The sequence below is a fragment of the Panulirus ornatus genome, chromosome 25 (genome assembly GCF_036320965.1).
Source record: "Panulirus ornatus isolate Po-2019 chromosome 25, ASM3632096v1, whole genome shotgun sequence".
Classification (NCBI taxonomy): Eukaryota; Metazoa; Arthropoda; class Malacostraca; order Decapoda; family Palinuridae; genus Panulirus; species Panulirus ornatus.
In genome coordinates, this window is record NC_092248.1 from 13,524,238 (window position 1) to 13,539,207 (window position 14,970).

At 37.8% G+C, this 14,970-nt stretch overlaps 1 protein-coding gene across 27 annotated transcripts in view; it reads right to left on the reverse strand.

The window, feature by feature from the left end:
• Nucleotides 1-14,970, reverse strand: part of LOC139757284 (uncharacterized) — a 145,907-nt gene that overhangs the window by 120,747 nt on the left and 10,190 nt on the right. For all 27 annotated transcript variants that reach the window (XR_011714568.1, XR_011714582.1, XR_011714577.1 and 24 more), the window contains exon 2: nucleotides 3,200-3,289. Coding sequence is in view for 13 of the 27 variants with exons in the window: in XM_071677642.1 (XP_071533743.1) it covers nucleotides 3,200-3,231 (32 nt within the window). In the remaining 14 variants the exon portion in view is untranslated. The remainder of the gene's footprint in view (nucleotides 1-3,199; nucleotides 3,290-14,970) is intronic.

Here is a 14,970-nt window from a genome sequence, read left to right on the forward strand (position 1 = left end):
GCATGTACAGGCCCAGATCACTCAAAATCTTTTTCACTCCATCCTTCCACCTCCAATTTGGTCTCTCGCTTCTCCTTGTTCCTTTCACCTCTGACAAATATATCCTCTTTGTCAATCTTTCCTCACTCATTCTCTCCATATGTCTAAACCATTTCAACACACCCTCTTCTGCTCTCTGAACCTCACTCTTTTGATTTCCACATATCTCTCTTGCCCTTTCATTACTTAATCAAACCACCTCGCACCACTTAATGTCCTCAAACATTTCATTTCCAACACAGCCACCCTCCTCTGTACAACCTTATCTTTAGCCCATGCCTCGCAGCCATATAATATTGTTGGAACTATTATTCCTTTAAACATACCCATTTTTGCTCTATGAAATAATGTTCTCTACTTCCACACATTCTTCATCACTCTCAGAACCTTTGCCCCCTCCCCTACCCTGTGACTCACTTCCGCTTCCATGGTTCCATCCACTGCTAAGTTCACTCCAAGATATCTAAAACACTTCACTTCCTCCAAATTTTCTCTATTCATACTTACATCCCAATTAACTTGTCCCTCAACCCTACTTAACCTAATAACCTTGCTCTTATTCACATTTTACTCTCAAGTTTCTCCTTTCACACACTTTTCCAAACTCAGTCACCCACTTATGCAGTTTATCACCCGAATCAGCCACTAAAGCTGCATCATTGGCAAACTACAACTGACTCACTTTCTAGGCCCTCTCATCCACAAGAAAATGCATACTCACCTCTCTCTCCAAAACTCATGCATTTACCTCCCTAACTAACCCATCCATAAACAAATCAAACAACCATGGGGACATCACACACCCCTGCCACAAATTGACAATCACTAGGAACCGATCATTCTGCTCTCTTCCTACTCATACATGTGCCTTACATCCTTGGTAAAAACTTTTCACTGCTTCTAACAACTTACCTCCCACACCATATACTCTTCAAACCTTCCACAAAGCACCTCTATCAACTCTATCATATGCCTTCTCCTGATCCATAAATGCCACGTACAAATCCACCTGTTTTTCTAAGTATTTCTCTAGTACATTCTTTAAAGCAAACACCTAATCCACACATCCTCTACCACTTCTGAAACCACACTGCTCTTCCCCATCTGATGCTCTGTACATGCCTTCACCCTCTCAATCAATACCCTCCCATATAATTTCCCTGGAATACTCAACAGACTTATGCCTCAACAGTTTGAACACCCATCTTTATCCCCTTTGCCTTTGGTACAATGGCGCTATGCATGCATTATGCCAATCCTCAGGCACTTCACCATGATCCATACATACACTGAATACCCTGACCAACCAATCATCAACACAGTCACCCCTTTTTAAATAATTTCCACTGCAATACCATCCAAACCTGCCACTTTGCTGGATTTCATCTTCTGCAAAGCTTTCACTACTACTTCTCTCTTTACCAAACCATTCTCCCTGACCCTCTCACTTCGAACACCACCCTGACCAAAACACCCCATATCTGCCACTCTATCAACAAACACATTCAGCAAACTTCAAAATACTCACTCTACTTTCTTCTCACTTCATCACTACCTGTTATTACCTCCCCATTTGCCCCCTTCACAGATGTTCCCATTTGTTCTCGTTTTATGCGCGTTATTTACCTCCTTCCGAAACATATTTTTATTTTCCCTAAAATTCATTTCCATTATTTCAAAATTTACTGACATCTGGATATCTGTCCATCTTTTACAGGGAAATTGCAGCCCAATATTGATATTTTCTCTACCCTATTGCTTGTCCTATCTCAACAAGACAGCATAAGGTACGAACAAACAATGGCGTTATTTGTACACAAGCATTCTCAAGCTGTCATGTACAATTTAATGAAACTAAACCCTGCCATCCACAGCCAAGCCCCACAAACTATTACATGGGTTACCATGACTATTTCATATGACCTAGTCCACCCTTCTGATAACACACTGCCCACATATACCACAGGAATTCAGTTAATTCAATCCCCATGCATTCTTCTCAGCTTCCTGAATGTTCAAGACCCAGTATTCTAAAGCCTCTTCCATTCCATCCTTCCATCTCTTTCTCAGTGTCCCTCTCCCCCTTCCTCCCTCCAATTCTGACGTGCAGATCCCCTGAGCCAGTCTTTTTTCATTCCTCTCCACATGCTAGGACCATTTCAGCACACTCTGGTCAGCTCTTTCAAGCAGACTGCACTTACAACCACAAACTTCTTGCACCATCATTCCTTACACAATGAATCTGCCTCACATCACATATCCTCAAAAACATTTCCAAAATTTCCATCTTTTTTCTTTGCATTCAACAGTCAAGATTCACATCCATATAACATTACTGGGACTACTATAACTTCAACCCCACCCTTCTTTGCTATATATGACAATGAATTACTTTACTCACTTCTTACTGAACCATGGCTCCCTCTCCTATCCTATGACTCACTTAAGCCTCCATGGTACTATCCACTACTGCCTGAACCCCCCAGTGTCTAAAGCACACCACTTCTTCCAGATCCTAACTTTAAAACTTACAATCAAACTTCCTATCTCATCTACCTACTGTACCTCATTACTATACTTTTGTTCAAATATTCTCTCAACTTTCTTCTCTCAAATACTCCTAAACCCTGTTACCAGCTTCTAGAGCTTTTCTTTGGAGTCTTCAAACAGAACTGCAAATGGCAACTACCTTTTCATTGGGTGGTTACAAAAGAGGGAAGGGGTTGGACAGTAGTTGGTATAGTTTTGAAGTGGAAGACAATTAAAGTGTCTACAGGTGTATAGGGTAGGTTTTCTGAGGTTTGAGGGTTGCTTGCTGGAAATTATGTTTTTGGTGCCTTATTTCTATGCTTCTGGCAGCCTAGGGAGTGTATATGTAAGTTTTTTTCTTTTCCAAGGGAAGAAAGGTTAACTAAACTAAACCAGGCATAGTTCACTTTGTGAATCAAATGATTTTACATAAATTGTTCAGGAGGGTTCCTCTGAAAGCCTACAAAGTTTATGGAAATTACATCCTATGAGGCACACTGCTAAGAAGAGTTTTCAAATGCTTCCCCTGTAGTCTATACAGTGTCATTAGTTGCTGCTCTTCAGCAGTCACACAACATTCTACTTTCTAGATGAAACTGAAAATAAAAAATATACTTAATCAATCACTTACCACTTAGAGTGCCGCTGATGTAGTGGTATCATGCAAGATTTTCATTCTTGCAACATGGGTTCAGGTCCTGGGTGGAGCGCATCTTTATCCCTGGGATAGGGGAAAAAGAATACTATTCATGTACCTTATGTGTTACAGAAGGCAACTAATAGGGGAGCAAGCCAGTCAGGGGGCAGAAAATCATCCACTTCTGTATTATTACTTCCAAAAGAAAGTACAGAGAAAGGAGCCAAGTGAGGATTTTTCCTCTAAGCCTCAATCACCTGTTTCTAATAGTTGGAGGGGTCAAAGTGAACAGGTATGAAAGACTTACCAGAAAAAGAAACCTGTTCTCAGGCAAACCCACAGCATAAAAAAATGAATATATAATACATAATAAAAAAAGGCAAACAAACATTTACAGTAAATAAGTTCTGAAATCCAATCAAAATTTTTAGCAACAGTAAAAATAAATTTCTAAACCCCACAGTCCAAGCATGCTTTTAATCAATTACCTGAAGGTGAAACACAAGTCTGTTGTAAAAATTATCTTTAATCATTATCTGGTTAATATCTAACAAGTAAATTCTTCATCTTATATCAGTACACAGTTTCCTACTTTCAATCTATTGATCTATTTGAAAACTCTAAGCAACTTGTCTCGGTGGCAAATGGTGATATTATCCTACTTGTAGATTACGGAAAGTCATCATTGGCTGGATCACATAACTAAAAAATAAATACGTAAATACATTGCCTGCATAAAGTTTCCTTAGACTTTTCAAACACTGGAGCCTCTTAATACATTCTGCATTAGTGTTATTCATGTTTTTCGAAGCCAACAGTTTGTTATCTAAGACATAACCAAGGTTTTCTTAACTTATTACTCATTCAACAATTTCAATCTACAGTTCAAGAACTGGTTATCTTTAATAGTTCTAAAACATAATAATATTTCTCTTAGTTTTTAGCATCAAATTACACTGCAGTGTAAACAACAGAATTACAATTTTTTTACTCAAAACTATGTACTATTCAAAACACTATGTGGTTAGTATATTTAACATGCATGCTACTTTTATTATGGTTATAACTGTCACTCGTACATAATATAGAATGCAAAGATGAAAACACAGCACTGAGGAGTATCTGTACCTATTGTAATTGTTTTTTTTTTTTCTTTTTTTTATACTTTGTCGCTGTCTCCCGCGTTTGCGAGGTAGCGCAAGGAAACAGACGAAAGAAATGGCCCAACCCCCCCCACACACATGTATATACATACGTCCACACACGCAAATATACATACCTACACAGCTTTCCGTGGCTTACCCCAGACGCTTCACATGCCTTGATTCAATCCACTGACAGCACGTCAACCCCGGTATACCACATCGCTCCAATTCATTCTATTCCTTGCCCTCCTTTCACCCTCCTGCATGTTCAGGCCCCGATCACACAAAATCTTTTTCACTCCATCTTTCCACCTCCAATTTGGTCTCCCTCTTCTCCTTGTTCCCTCCACCTCCGACACATATATCCTCTTGGTCAATCTTTCCTCACTCATCCTCTCCATGTGCCCAAACCACTTCAAAACACCCTCTTCTGCTCTCTCAACCACGCTCTTTTTATTTCCACACATCTCTCTTACCCTTACGTTACTCACTCGATCAAACCACCTCACACCACACATTGTCCTCAAACATCTCATTTCCAGCACATCCATCCTCCTGCGCACAACTCTATCCATAGCCCACGCCTCGCAACCATACAACATTGTTGGAACCACTATTCCTTCAAACATACCCATTTTTGCTTTCCGACATAATGTTCTCGACTTCCACACATTCTTCAAGGCCCCCAGAATTTTCGCCCCCTCCCCCACCCTATGATCCACTTCCGCTTCCATGGTTCCATCCGCTGCCAGATCCACTCCAAGATATCTAAAACACTTCACTTCCTCCAGTTTTTCTCCATTCAAGCTCACCTCCCAATTGACTTGACCCTCAACCCTACTGTACCTAATAACCTTGCTCTTATTCACATTTACTCTTAACTTTCTTCTTCCACACACTTTACCAAACTCAGTCACCAGCTTCTGCAGTTTCTCACATGAATCAGCCACCAGCGCTGTATCATCAGCGAACAACAACTGACTCACTTCCCAAGCTCTCTCATCCCCAACAGACTTCATACTTGCCCCTCTTTCCAAAACTCTTGCATTTACCTCCCTAACAACCCCATCCATAAACAAATTAAACAACCATGGAGACATCACACACCCCTGCCGCAAACCTACATTCACTGAGAACCAATCACTTTCCTCTCTTCCTACATGTACACATGCCTTACATCCTCGATAAAAACTTTTCACTGCTTCTAACAACTTTCCTCCCACACCATATATTCTTAATACCTTCCACAGAGCATCTCTATCAACTCTATCATATGCCTTCTCCAGATCCATAAATGCTACATACAAATCCATTTGCTTTTCTAAGTATTTCTCACATACATTCTTCAAAGCAAACACCTGATCCACACATCCTCTACCACTTCTGAAACCACACTGCTCTTCCCCAATCTGATGCTCTGTACATGCCTTCACCCTCTCAATCAATACCCTCCCATATAATTTACCAGGAATACTCAACAAACTTATACCTCTGTAATTTGAGCACTCACTCTTATCCCCTTTGCCTTTGTACAATGGCACTATGAACGCATTCCGCCAATCCTCAGGCACCTCACCATGAGTCATACATACATTAAATAACCTTACCAACCAGTCAACAATACAGTCACCCCCTTTTTTAATAAATTCCACTGCAATACCATCCAAACCTGCTGCCTTGCCGGCTTTCATCTTCCGCAAAGCTTTCACTACCTCTTCTCTGTTTACCAAATCATTTTCCCTAACCCTCTCACTTTGCACACCACCTCGACCAAAACACCCTATATCTGCCACTCTATCATCAAACACATTCAACAAACCTTCAAAATACTCACTCCATCTCCTTCTCACATCACCACTACTTGTTATCACCTCCCCATTTGCGCCCTTCACTGAAGTTCCCATTTGCTCCCTTGTCTTACGCACTTTATTTACCTCCTTCCAGAACATCTTTTTATTCTCCCTAAAATTTAATGATACTCTCTCACCCCAACTCTCATTTGCCCTTTTTTTCACCTCTTGCACCTTTCTCTTGACCTCCTGTCTCTTTCTTTTATACATCTCCCACTCAATTTCATTTTTTCCCTGCAAAAATCGTCCAAATGCCTCTCTCTTCTCTTTCACTAATACTCTTACTTCTTCATCCCACCACTCACTACCCTTTCTAATCAACCCACCTCCCACTCTTCTCATGCCACAAGCATCTTTTGCGCAATCCATCACTGATTCCCTAAATACATCCCATTCCTCCCCCACTCCCCTTACTTCCATTGTTCTCACCTTTTTCCATTCTGTACTCAGTCTCTCCTGGTACTTCCTCACACAGGTCTCCTTCTCAAGCTCACTTACTCTCACCACCCTCTTCACCCCAACATTCACTCTTCTTTTCTGAAAACCCATACAAATCTTCACCTTAGCCTCCACAAGATAATGATCAGACATCCCTCCAGTTGCACCTCTCAGCACATTAACATCCAAAAGTCTCTCTTTCGCACGCCTGTCAATTAACATTGTAATTGTACATTTTATATTATTTAGAACAAAGAACAGGACTTGAATTTAAACCCATATATATAAATTTTTGCAATGCTGTGAGGTGTCAAATGTAATGCTTTCTTTAAGTCTATAATAAGAACTCAAGAATATGATCTTGGTTTATCATACAGACAGTCTAACAAGGTTGCATGATCTACACTGCAGCCCTCACCATTAATATTACACAACATCTCTAAAGTTTAAATTACTTCATTTGAAGTCGTTAGCATTTTTGTTCAACTGTTTCAAAACATTTTATAGTTATTGCTGTAGTGCTAATGGTCTTACAACATTATTTACCAGTGGAAAGCTATTGGCATATGATATGATAACTGGAACATACATTCTTTTAACACCCAGCCACATTATTTTCACTTGACCTGTAGCTTTATATATTATGATGAGACCCTGACAATAATATTTCTTATTCACCCTTTCCTGTCTGAGATGAAAAAATCATATCCCTGCTGAAAATCTTATGCTATTTATTAAATCTTGCTTGCAATTCAAGGTATTCAGCATAAGACACTGAATTAAGTTCAAGTAACACATTCCGAATTTAAGCTTCTTAGGGCCTAAATACTTTTCAAGCTTTCTTTGGATAATTACCTCTCAACATAGTTTCAATGCTGTGTTCGCAACCAATTTTACACTGGTTTACACATTTCACACATAAGAGACACATCTACAAAGTAATGGGACCACTGAGTGGAATGGAGAGAAAGATGCAAAATCAGGCCTTCATTTATAGTGGTTATGCCAAAGCGCTGTTAATGAAGTGACAATGGTTTGAGATGTCTGACTAAAAGTGTTAGTGCAAGATTACTTGTTGTGGAGTTCAAGAGAGAAAGGTTAAAAATATCTGTAACAGTTCCATATGCGCCAATTAATGAATGAGAAGACATTACAGATGCCTTTCATAGAGAACTTGAAAGAGCAATAATATAAATCCAGAGGAAAAAATAATGCATGATGGGTGACTTGAATGAAAGATGGACAGAATGGATGAGAGTGCGATACATGGGTATGGAGTCTCAGATGCAAATGCCAATGGTGAAAGAATACATGGGATGCATTTGGCAGAAGATAAGAGTGTTGCAGAAACATTCTTGCATAAAAACTGGAAGTCATGGATGAGTTTAACTATTTGGGAGTAAACGTCAATGAGAATCGTCATGGAAAACCTGAAGCTGAAAAAAAAGTCTTGAGACAGAAAAATTAAAGATGCAATGCAAACTCTGGGAATGGAAGAAAATTTGTGTAGAGTGTACATGATGCTTGCAGGGATAATTGCTTGGTCTACTGTTGATGTGTGGCTGGGAAAGCCAAGCATACATGAATTCAGGATAGACAAAAACAAATGCATGGATAATTGGCATAATAAAGTTCAAATTAGGACAAACAGAATGAGGAATGTGAAAGGTTATATGGTGTGAAGATTTCATTAGAAAGGTGCTTGGATGAAAGTCTTTTAGGTTAGAATGGTAATGTGAAATGTATGACAGATAATATGTTGGTCAAAAGAATATACAAAGGCCCAGGAGAAGGTAAAAGGAGGAGAGACGGACCATGAAAGAAATGGGTAGATGCAGAGATATTTTGGATGTTAATATATAAGACTGGGGATTATACATGATGGAAGCATTTTGTATAAGGAGGTAGTATTGAAGACACTGGTCTCATTTTAATCAAATTAGTGTGAGATGTGGGAAAGAAGTAAGAAGCATTTACAAGTGCAGAAATCAATGTTTCACTTAAGCACTTTAGGCATGGTTTGAGTGTGTGAGTGATGTAGAGGCTGTATGTGATCACCCATTACATTGTATATGGAATAATGATAATGATAACAAATACAGAATTTACATTCATCAGTATTATCTTGCCAACTTGGAACTTGTATTAGTAGGACTTTTTCATTATTTGTTACACAAGACCTTTACAAGTTTATTTGGATCTATATTTTGTAGACATAATTCAATAAATCCAAATGTAACATGCACATTTGTATAGATATTGTTACCAGCCTCACAGAGTACACTCCAGTCTCACAATCAATACAATCTTTCTGATACTCATAACACTACTATGTACTCACTAATTCTGTGAGCTTTACAAGTTTAATATTACCTCATGCAGCAAAATACAATTCAACAGGTTATCATAGGATAAGTCAGTTGGAAGCTTTCTATGATGAGCCATAGCTATTCTTCACATACACATAAACATAAACATACAAAGTTTAGAGAAAGGCCAACACGAGTGTAACACTCCACGTCACAAACAAACAGTGATCACACAAATACTCACACTCCTATGAGAAGCCAAAAGAAAAATACACTTCTCAGTTTGGTCACCATATTTGAAGAACAACAAAGAACTAACAGAAAGGGTCCAGAAAAGGGTAACACAGATCTTCCCTGAATTAAGAGGGCTGAGTAACAGGGAAAGGATAAAGTCCTTATATATGTCCACAATGGAAGAGAGATGAGCAAAAGGTGACCCAGAATTTTTAAACCAGTTTGATGACAATGAGAAAAAATCTTCAAAATTTGCCTTGATACAACAACCATGAGAAAAAATCTTCAAAATTTGCCTTGATACAACAACCAAAGACTATAATAATATAAGAAAAAAAAAATTATGAAAGATGTAAAGAGGTACTTCTTACAGTGTATGAGTACTGAATAAATGGAACAGAGCGAGGAAATTCTGATTACAGACAGTATCTGGGAATCTAAAAGGTTTATTACAGCAGAGAAAGTTCAAGAAATGGGCCCCACAAATGTAGCCCTCCCTTCCTACACAATACAAATGGATAATTACACACACATACAAGATAAGTCCCTACAAGTGTAGAATTCCCTTCTCATACAGTACACAGGGGTAACTACAAATAGGTAATTACACATAAACAAACAAAACTGTCATTCTGGCTGAGAAACATATATTGAACTTATAGTTGGGAACATAATTTTCTGTGTTGCAGTCATTAATTCACTAAAAATCATTTTGACATCTGGAAATCTGTCTTCTAACTTCTGATGTACTGATAACAGTTAAGTATCTGCAATAACTTCTAAAGACATATTTCCAAATTTTCTACAAAAGTGTATAAAGCACTAACATGTAATCAATATTCTTATCACCATTATATCTTTCACACTTAGGTTTCTGTATTATCATTCACTAATACAAATACAGACTCCACCTGATTTTTTGTTGGTTACATCTTGTCTGTCCTAGTACTATTCCATTCACCTACTGTCAGTATCCCTATCCCAATTCAATGGGATGAATCAGCTAAATACAGCATCTGCAAAATCACTCACAACTCAATTCATGCTCAATGTGTTAAAGTGGAACATGAATTTCCATACGTAAAAGAGCACTTTAATTTTTCACTTTACACACTAAGGTGATTTGTCAGCTGAGACCAGAATCTCTATTCATGCCACTGGCATACAAAAAAATGCTTCCTCTGCATGTGATCCCCAGTCATACCTTATTATGTTCTTAACTATTCCTAGGCTTAATTGACACTGTCACTACATCTATCCATCTCTTCTGTGGCCTATTGCTCCTTGTATCCACTACTGTACACCTACAGCTCCTTATACCCATTGCTGTACAACAAAGTATCTTCTTGATCAGCCTATCACTTGCTACACATTCTGTATGACCATTCTATACTTTCTGATGATCTCCAAACCACATAACCTTTTCACCTCTTCATTCTATCTGTCCTCCAAATTCCACCTACACTTTGCATGTTATCGACCTTCACTGTTCTTTCACCTTATACACAGCCTTAAATAACGTATATTTCACCACTGTCTCCATCTTTCTCTTGAAGCCATGTTTGAATGAAAAGTATTATTTCACTCTCTCTCTCTGTATCCATATTCATATGATACAAATGCCATAAGTCCCTCTCTGTAGGTATACCCATACATTACCAATACTTCAAGTTCACCAAATTTTCAAAGTAATGTACATTTCCAAATTACTTCCTTGTAGCCTATGCAGAGCCAACTAGCAGTTAATCTTCCAGTTACAAAGTATAGTGAAATCCAGGTGTAGGGATGCCATCAATTGCCTTCCTGTAAATTAATATCAATCAAATGTGGCTCTTCAGCAGTTACACAACACTGTTATTATGGAGTGGTTTATCCTTGCTCCACATCAGCTATTCATCAATGTTTTTTATAAAGGAAGTTTTGCAGCAGTAAACTAACCAGATAGCTGTGACTGCAGGAAGACATGTATATGATCTCTGTTTCTGAAGTACAAGCAGTCTCCACCTACGAAGGTTAACAAAGTTATGGGTGATGAGGTGGCTTTTCTGAGTACTTTTTTCCGTGACAATCTTGAAGTCAGTAAAATTTTTCTTCTGGATAAACCATTTTCCACACTCCTCACATTCTATGCATTTTCTGAACAGATCAGCACATGCACTCTCCAGGAGCTCTTCTTTGTGACTTCTAGTATGGTCTTTACATTCAAATTTTTTCTTGTATGAGTACTGGTGTGATTTTTAGTCACTTTTCTTTGTAAACAGTTTCACATATTTCTCACCTTCAGGCATCTTTTGTTCCTGTGAATAACTATATATGGATAAAACAACTCTTGCAAATGAATTTCCACAATTTTCATATTACAAGATTTTCTTTATCTACATATAAGCTTATGGGACTTAAAGTTATCCTTTTGATAAAATGGTTACCCACATTCCTCAAAATTTAACTTTCACTTTGAGAATAGTTTCCTGCAATGCTCCCATTAACACTTTTTTTTTCCAAATCTTTAGAAATAAGTTGGTCTGTTACGGTGGCCCTTACAAATGAATATTTAACCACATTCTTCACTCAAACATTTTGTCACATCTGTGAAAAATGTTTGATTTTAAAGCTAATCTTTTGATCTAAATGTTTCCTGAGATCCTCAAATTCAAGATTAGTCTTCTTCATGTGAGTAATAGTATGATTTTTTAGACCACTCTTCCTTAGGAATCTTCTCCTACATACTTCACATTCATAAATCTTCTCTCCTGAGTGAATAGTGATGTGACTTTTCAAGTCATCCTTCCTAAGGAATCTTTTCCCACACTCTTCACATTCAAACTTTCTTTTACCCATATGAATAATCACATGCTTCTTAAGATTGCATTTACGAAAAAATAATTTCCCACACTCTTCACATTCAAACTTTTTCTCACCCATATGAATATTAATATGGCTTTTCATATCTTCTTTTCTGAGAAATTTTTTTCTACACACCTCACATTCATACCTTTTCTCACCTGTGTGAATACTAATATGGCATGTAAGATCATTCTTCCTAAGGAATCTTTTCCCACACTCCATGCACTCATAACATTTCTTACCTACGTGAATAAGCTCATGCTTCTTTAGATCACCCTTTAGAATAAATAGTTTCCCACATTTCTCACATTCAAACCTTTTCACATGCAAGTGGATGAGTTTATGCACCTTGAGATTGCTCTTCAGAGAAAACAATTTCCCACATTCTTCACATTCAAACTTTTTCTCACCTGTGTGAACATCAGTATGTCTTTTCAGGCCACCCTTCCTATTGAATTTTTTCCCACATTCTTCACATTCATAACATTTCTCACCTGTGTGAATAAGCTTATGCATCTTAAGATTGTCTTTCCTAAAGAACAGTTTTTCACAGTCTTCACATTTAAATTTCCTAACCTTTGTGAATAAGCTCATGTCTTCCAAGCTGGTTTCTTGTAAAGAGCAATCTCCCATGCTCCTTACACTCTGTTTCTTTTGTCTAAATATGATGACAAACTTAATTCCACTTCTGCTGTGGTGTGTTAAGCATATACACAATAACTTGTACCTTAGTGCCTAGCTTATTATTCAGCCACAAGCAAATATGTGAGAAGCCCTAAAGTTAATGGTTAAATATAATACATTTTTTTGCTAAAATGAAAATATTAATTTAAATTTTCTTATCTACCGCACCTTATTCTTTTTACTGTATATGAGCTGCAATTCTATCCTCTAAACAGAAGTACTCTGAGAGAATCCATTAACAAAATTTATACCAAATTAGAGATCTCACGAGAGGATCCAGGTTCCATACTTGGGAGAGCAAGTGTTCTTAACAATAATTTGATGTGACTTTAGAGATCTGTATGCAGACTATGTGCATACAGAAAAAGAAAAAGCCTTAGTATGACACAACAAGGTGTGGGTTCAGCATTATCTGAAGAGATAACACTTCAAAATATATCCAACTCTTGACAACTAGAAATTTGGTGTTGTTATTGCTTCAGTCAACGATTTATATGGTGAAGCTTAACTTCCGTATCTGAAACAACAGAAGATATATTTTATGCATGTTTCTGTAGTTATTTTGATATATAGAAGTCATTTGACTTCACTTCAATGTGAGGATCAATAGTGTACAACCTCACCAAATCATCAAAATACTAAGTTATTCTATGCAGCTAACAACTGGAATATATAGTGCAAGATATCTCTCTTCATACTATATATATATACAAAAAACCTTATACCCTGTTACATGACACATTTGATAATGTACCAAATCATAAAAAGGTGGACGTGTTTGAAATATCTGAAGACAAATGGTAGGTTGATCATGTAGGATATGACATGTAAGAGAGTTGTGGCAGTAATCATATGATAGGGAAAGCTGACCATGGTGTGCTGAAATGGTCTGAGCACATGGAGGAATGAGTTTAAGAAAGACTCACTATGAAAAATTACACATAAAAAGTGGTGGGAAGATGGATGGAGTAACCACTTACTTGTACACATGATGAGATTTTGCCAGAATAGCAGAGCCAGCATGAAGAGGAAGATCAAGAAGATGGAATGATAGAGTAGGAGGTATTAAGGTATCAGAGTCTAACATTCATGAAGGAAAGCATGCATGGGAAAGGATGAAATAGATCAATAAGGTATATGGGAGTGGAAGGGTTACTCACTGTTGATGGGCTTAACCACAACGTATGAAATAATGAAAGCAAACCACAAAAGCCTGTGGGGCTAGGCCACATTTGGAAAGCTCCATTTCTAATACATTATATGTGACAGCTGAAAAATGGATGTGTTCAAATAAGGTTTTTGTTCATCTGCTCCTGATGCTACCTCATTCAGGAAATGGAAACAAAATATGACCAAAATTATTGGATGAGAAGCCAAATGTATTATAAAAGCGTAACTTTGCATTATCTACATATAATATTACCATAACTTATAAGTATGACATTTCACCCATAACATAAAACCAATTTATCTGTTTACATCTCTGACGCCCATTCCCTCTGGGAACTCCCATCAAGAGGGTGGCTATGGCAAAAAGTCTCCAATCATCCCTGTCCTTACATACCTCCCTCACATATATCATTCCATGCATTCTTCCACCATTTCTCTCACTCAATACTCTTCCACTCTATTCCCCGTGTCACAGGTGGTCTTCCTCTTACATCAACCCTTTCAATCATACCATCATATACTCTCCTTGTAAACTCCCTGTCTCGCATTCTTCCACACACCTAAACGTTCTCAAAGTATCCCATTTCACCTACCCTACCACTCCACAATTTATTCCCCTTGCAATCTTTTTCATATACCCCCTCATTTCTTCATTCCATCTGCTTATACCATAGGCTCATCTAAAACACCTCATTTCCACAGCCTGGATTCTTGACCTCTGTGACTCATTCCATGTCCATGTTTTAGCTGCATAGGTCAAAGTCTTGAGAACTATGCCATCCCTTAATCCTTTCTTTGCATCCATATACTTACTCCTCTACCCTTCATTATTCTATTCAGAAACCCAATGACTCTTCTACCCTGTTCTGCTCCCTTGCCTATCTCTCCTTCCATATCACCCAAGATAGCTTCCAAATACGTAAATTCTGTCATCTCTTCCAGTCTTTCTCTGTTCATATGTATGACACAGTTTAGTATGCATTCTTCTCTCACTCTATAGTGCTTTGCAAAATCTATACTTTTACTCTGTTTCCTTTCAAATACCATTAATTCAATTTTACTCCCATTTACCTTCAATCATCTATGCTTAC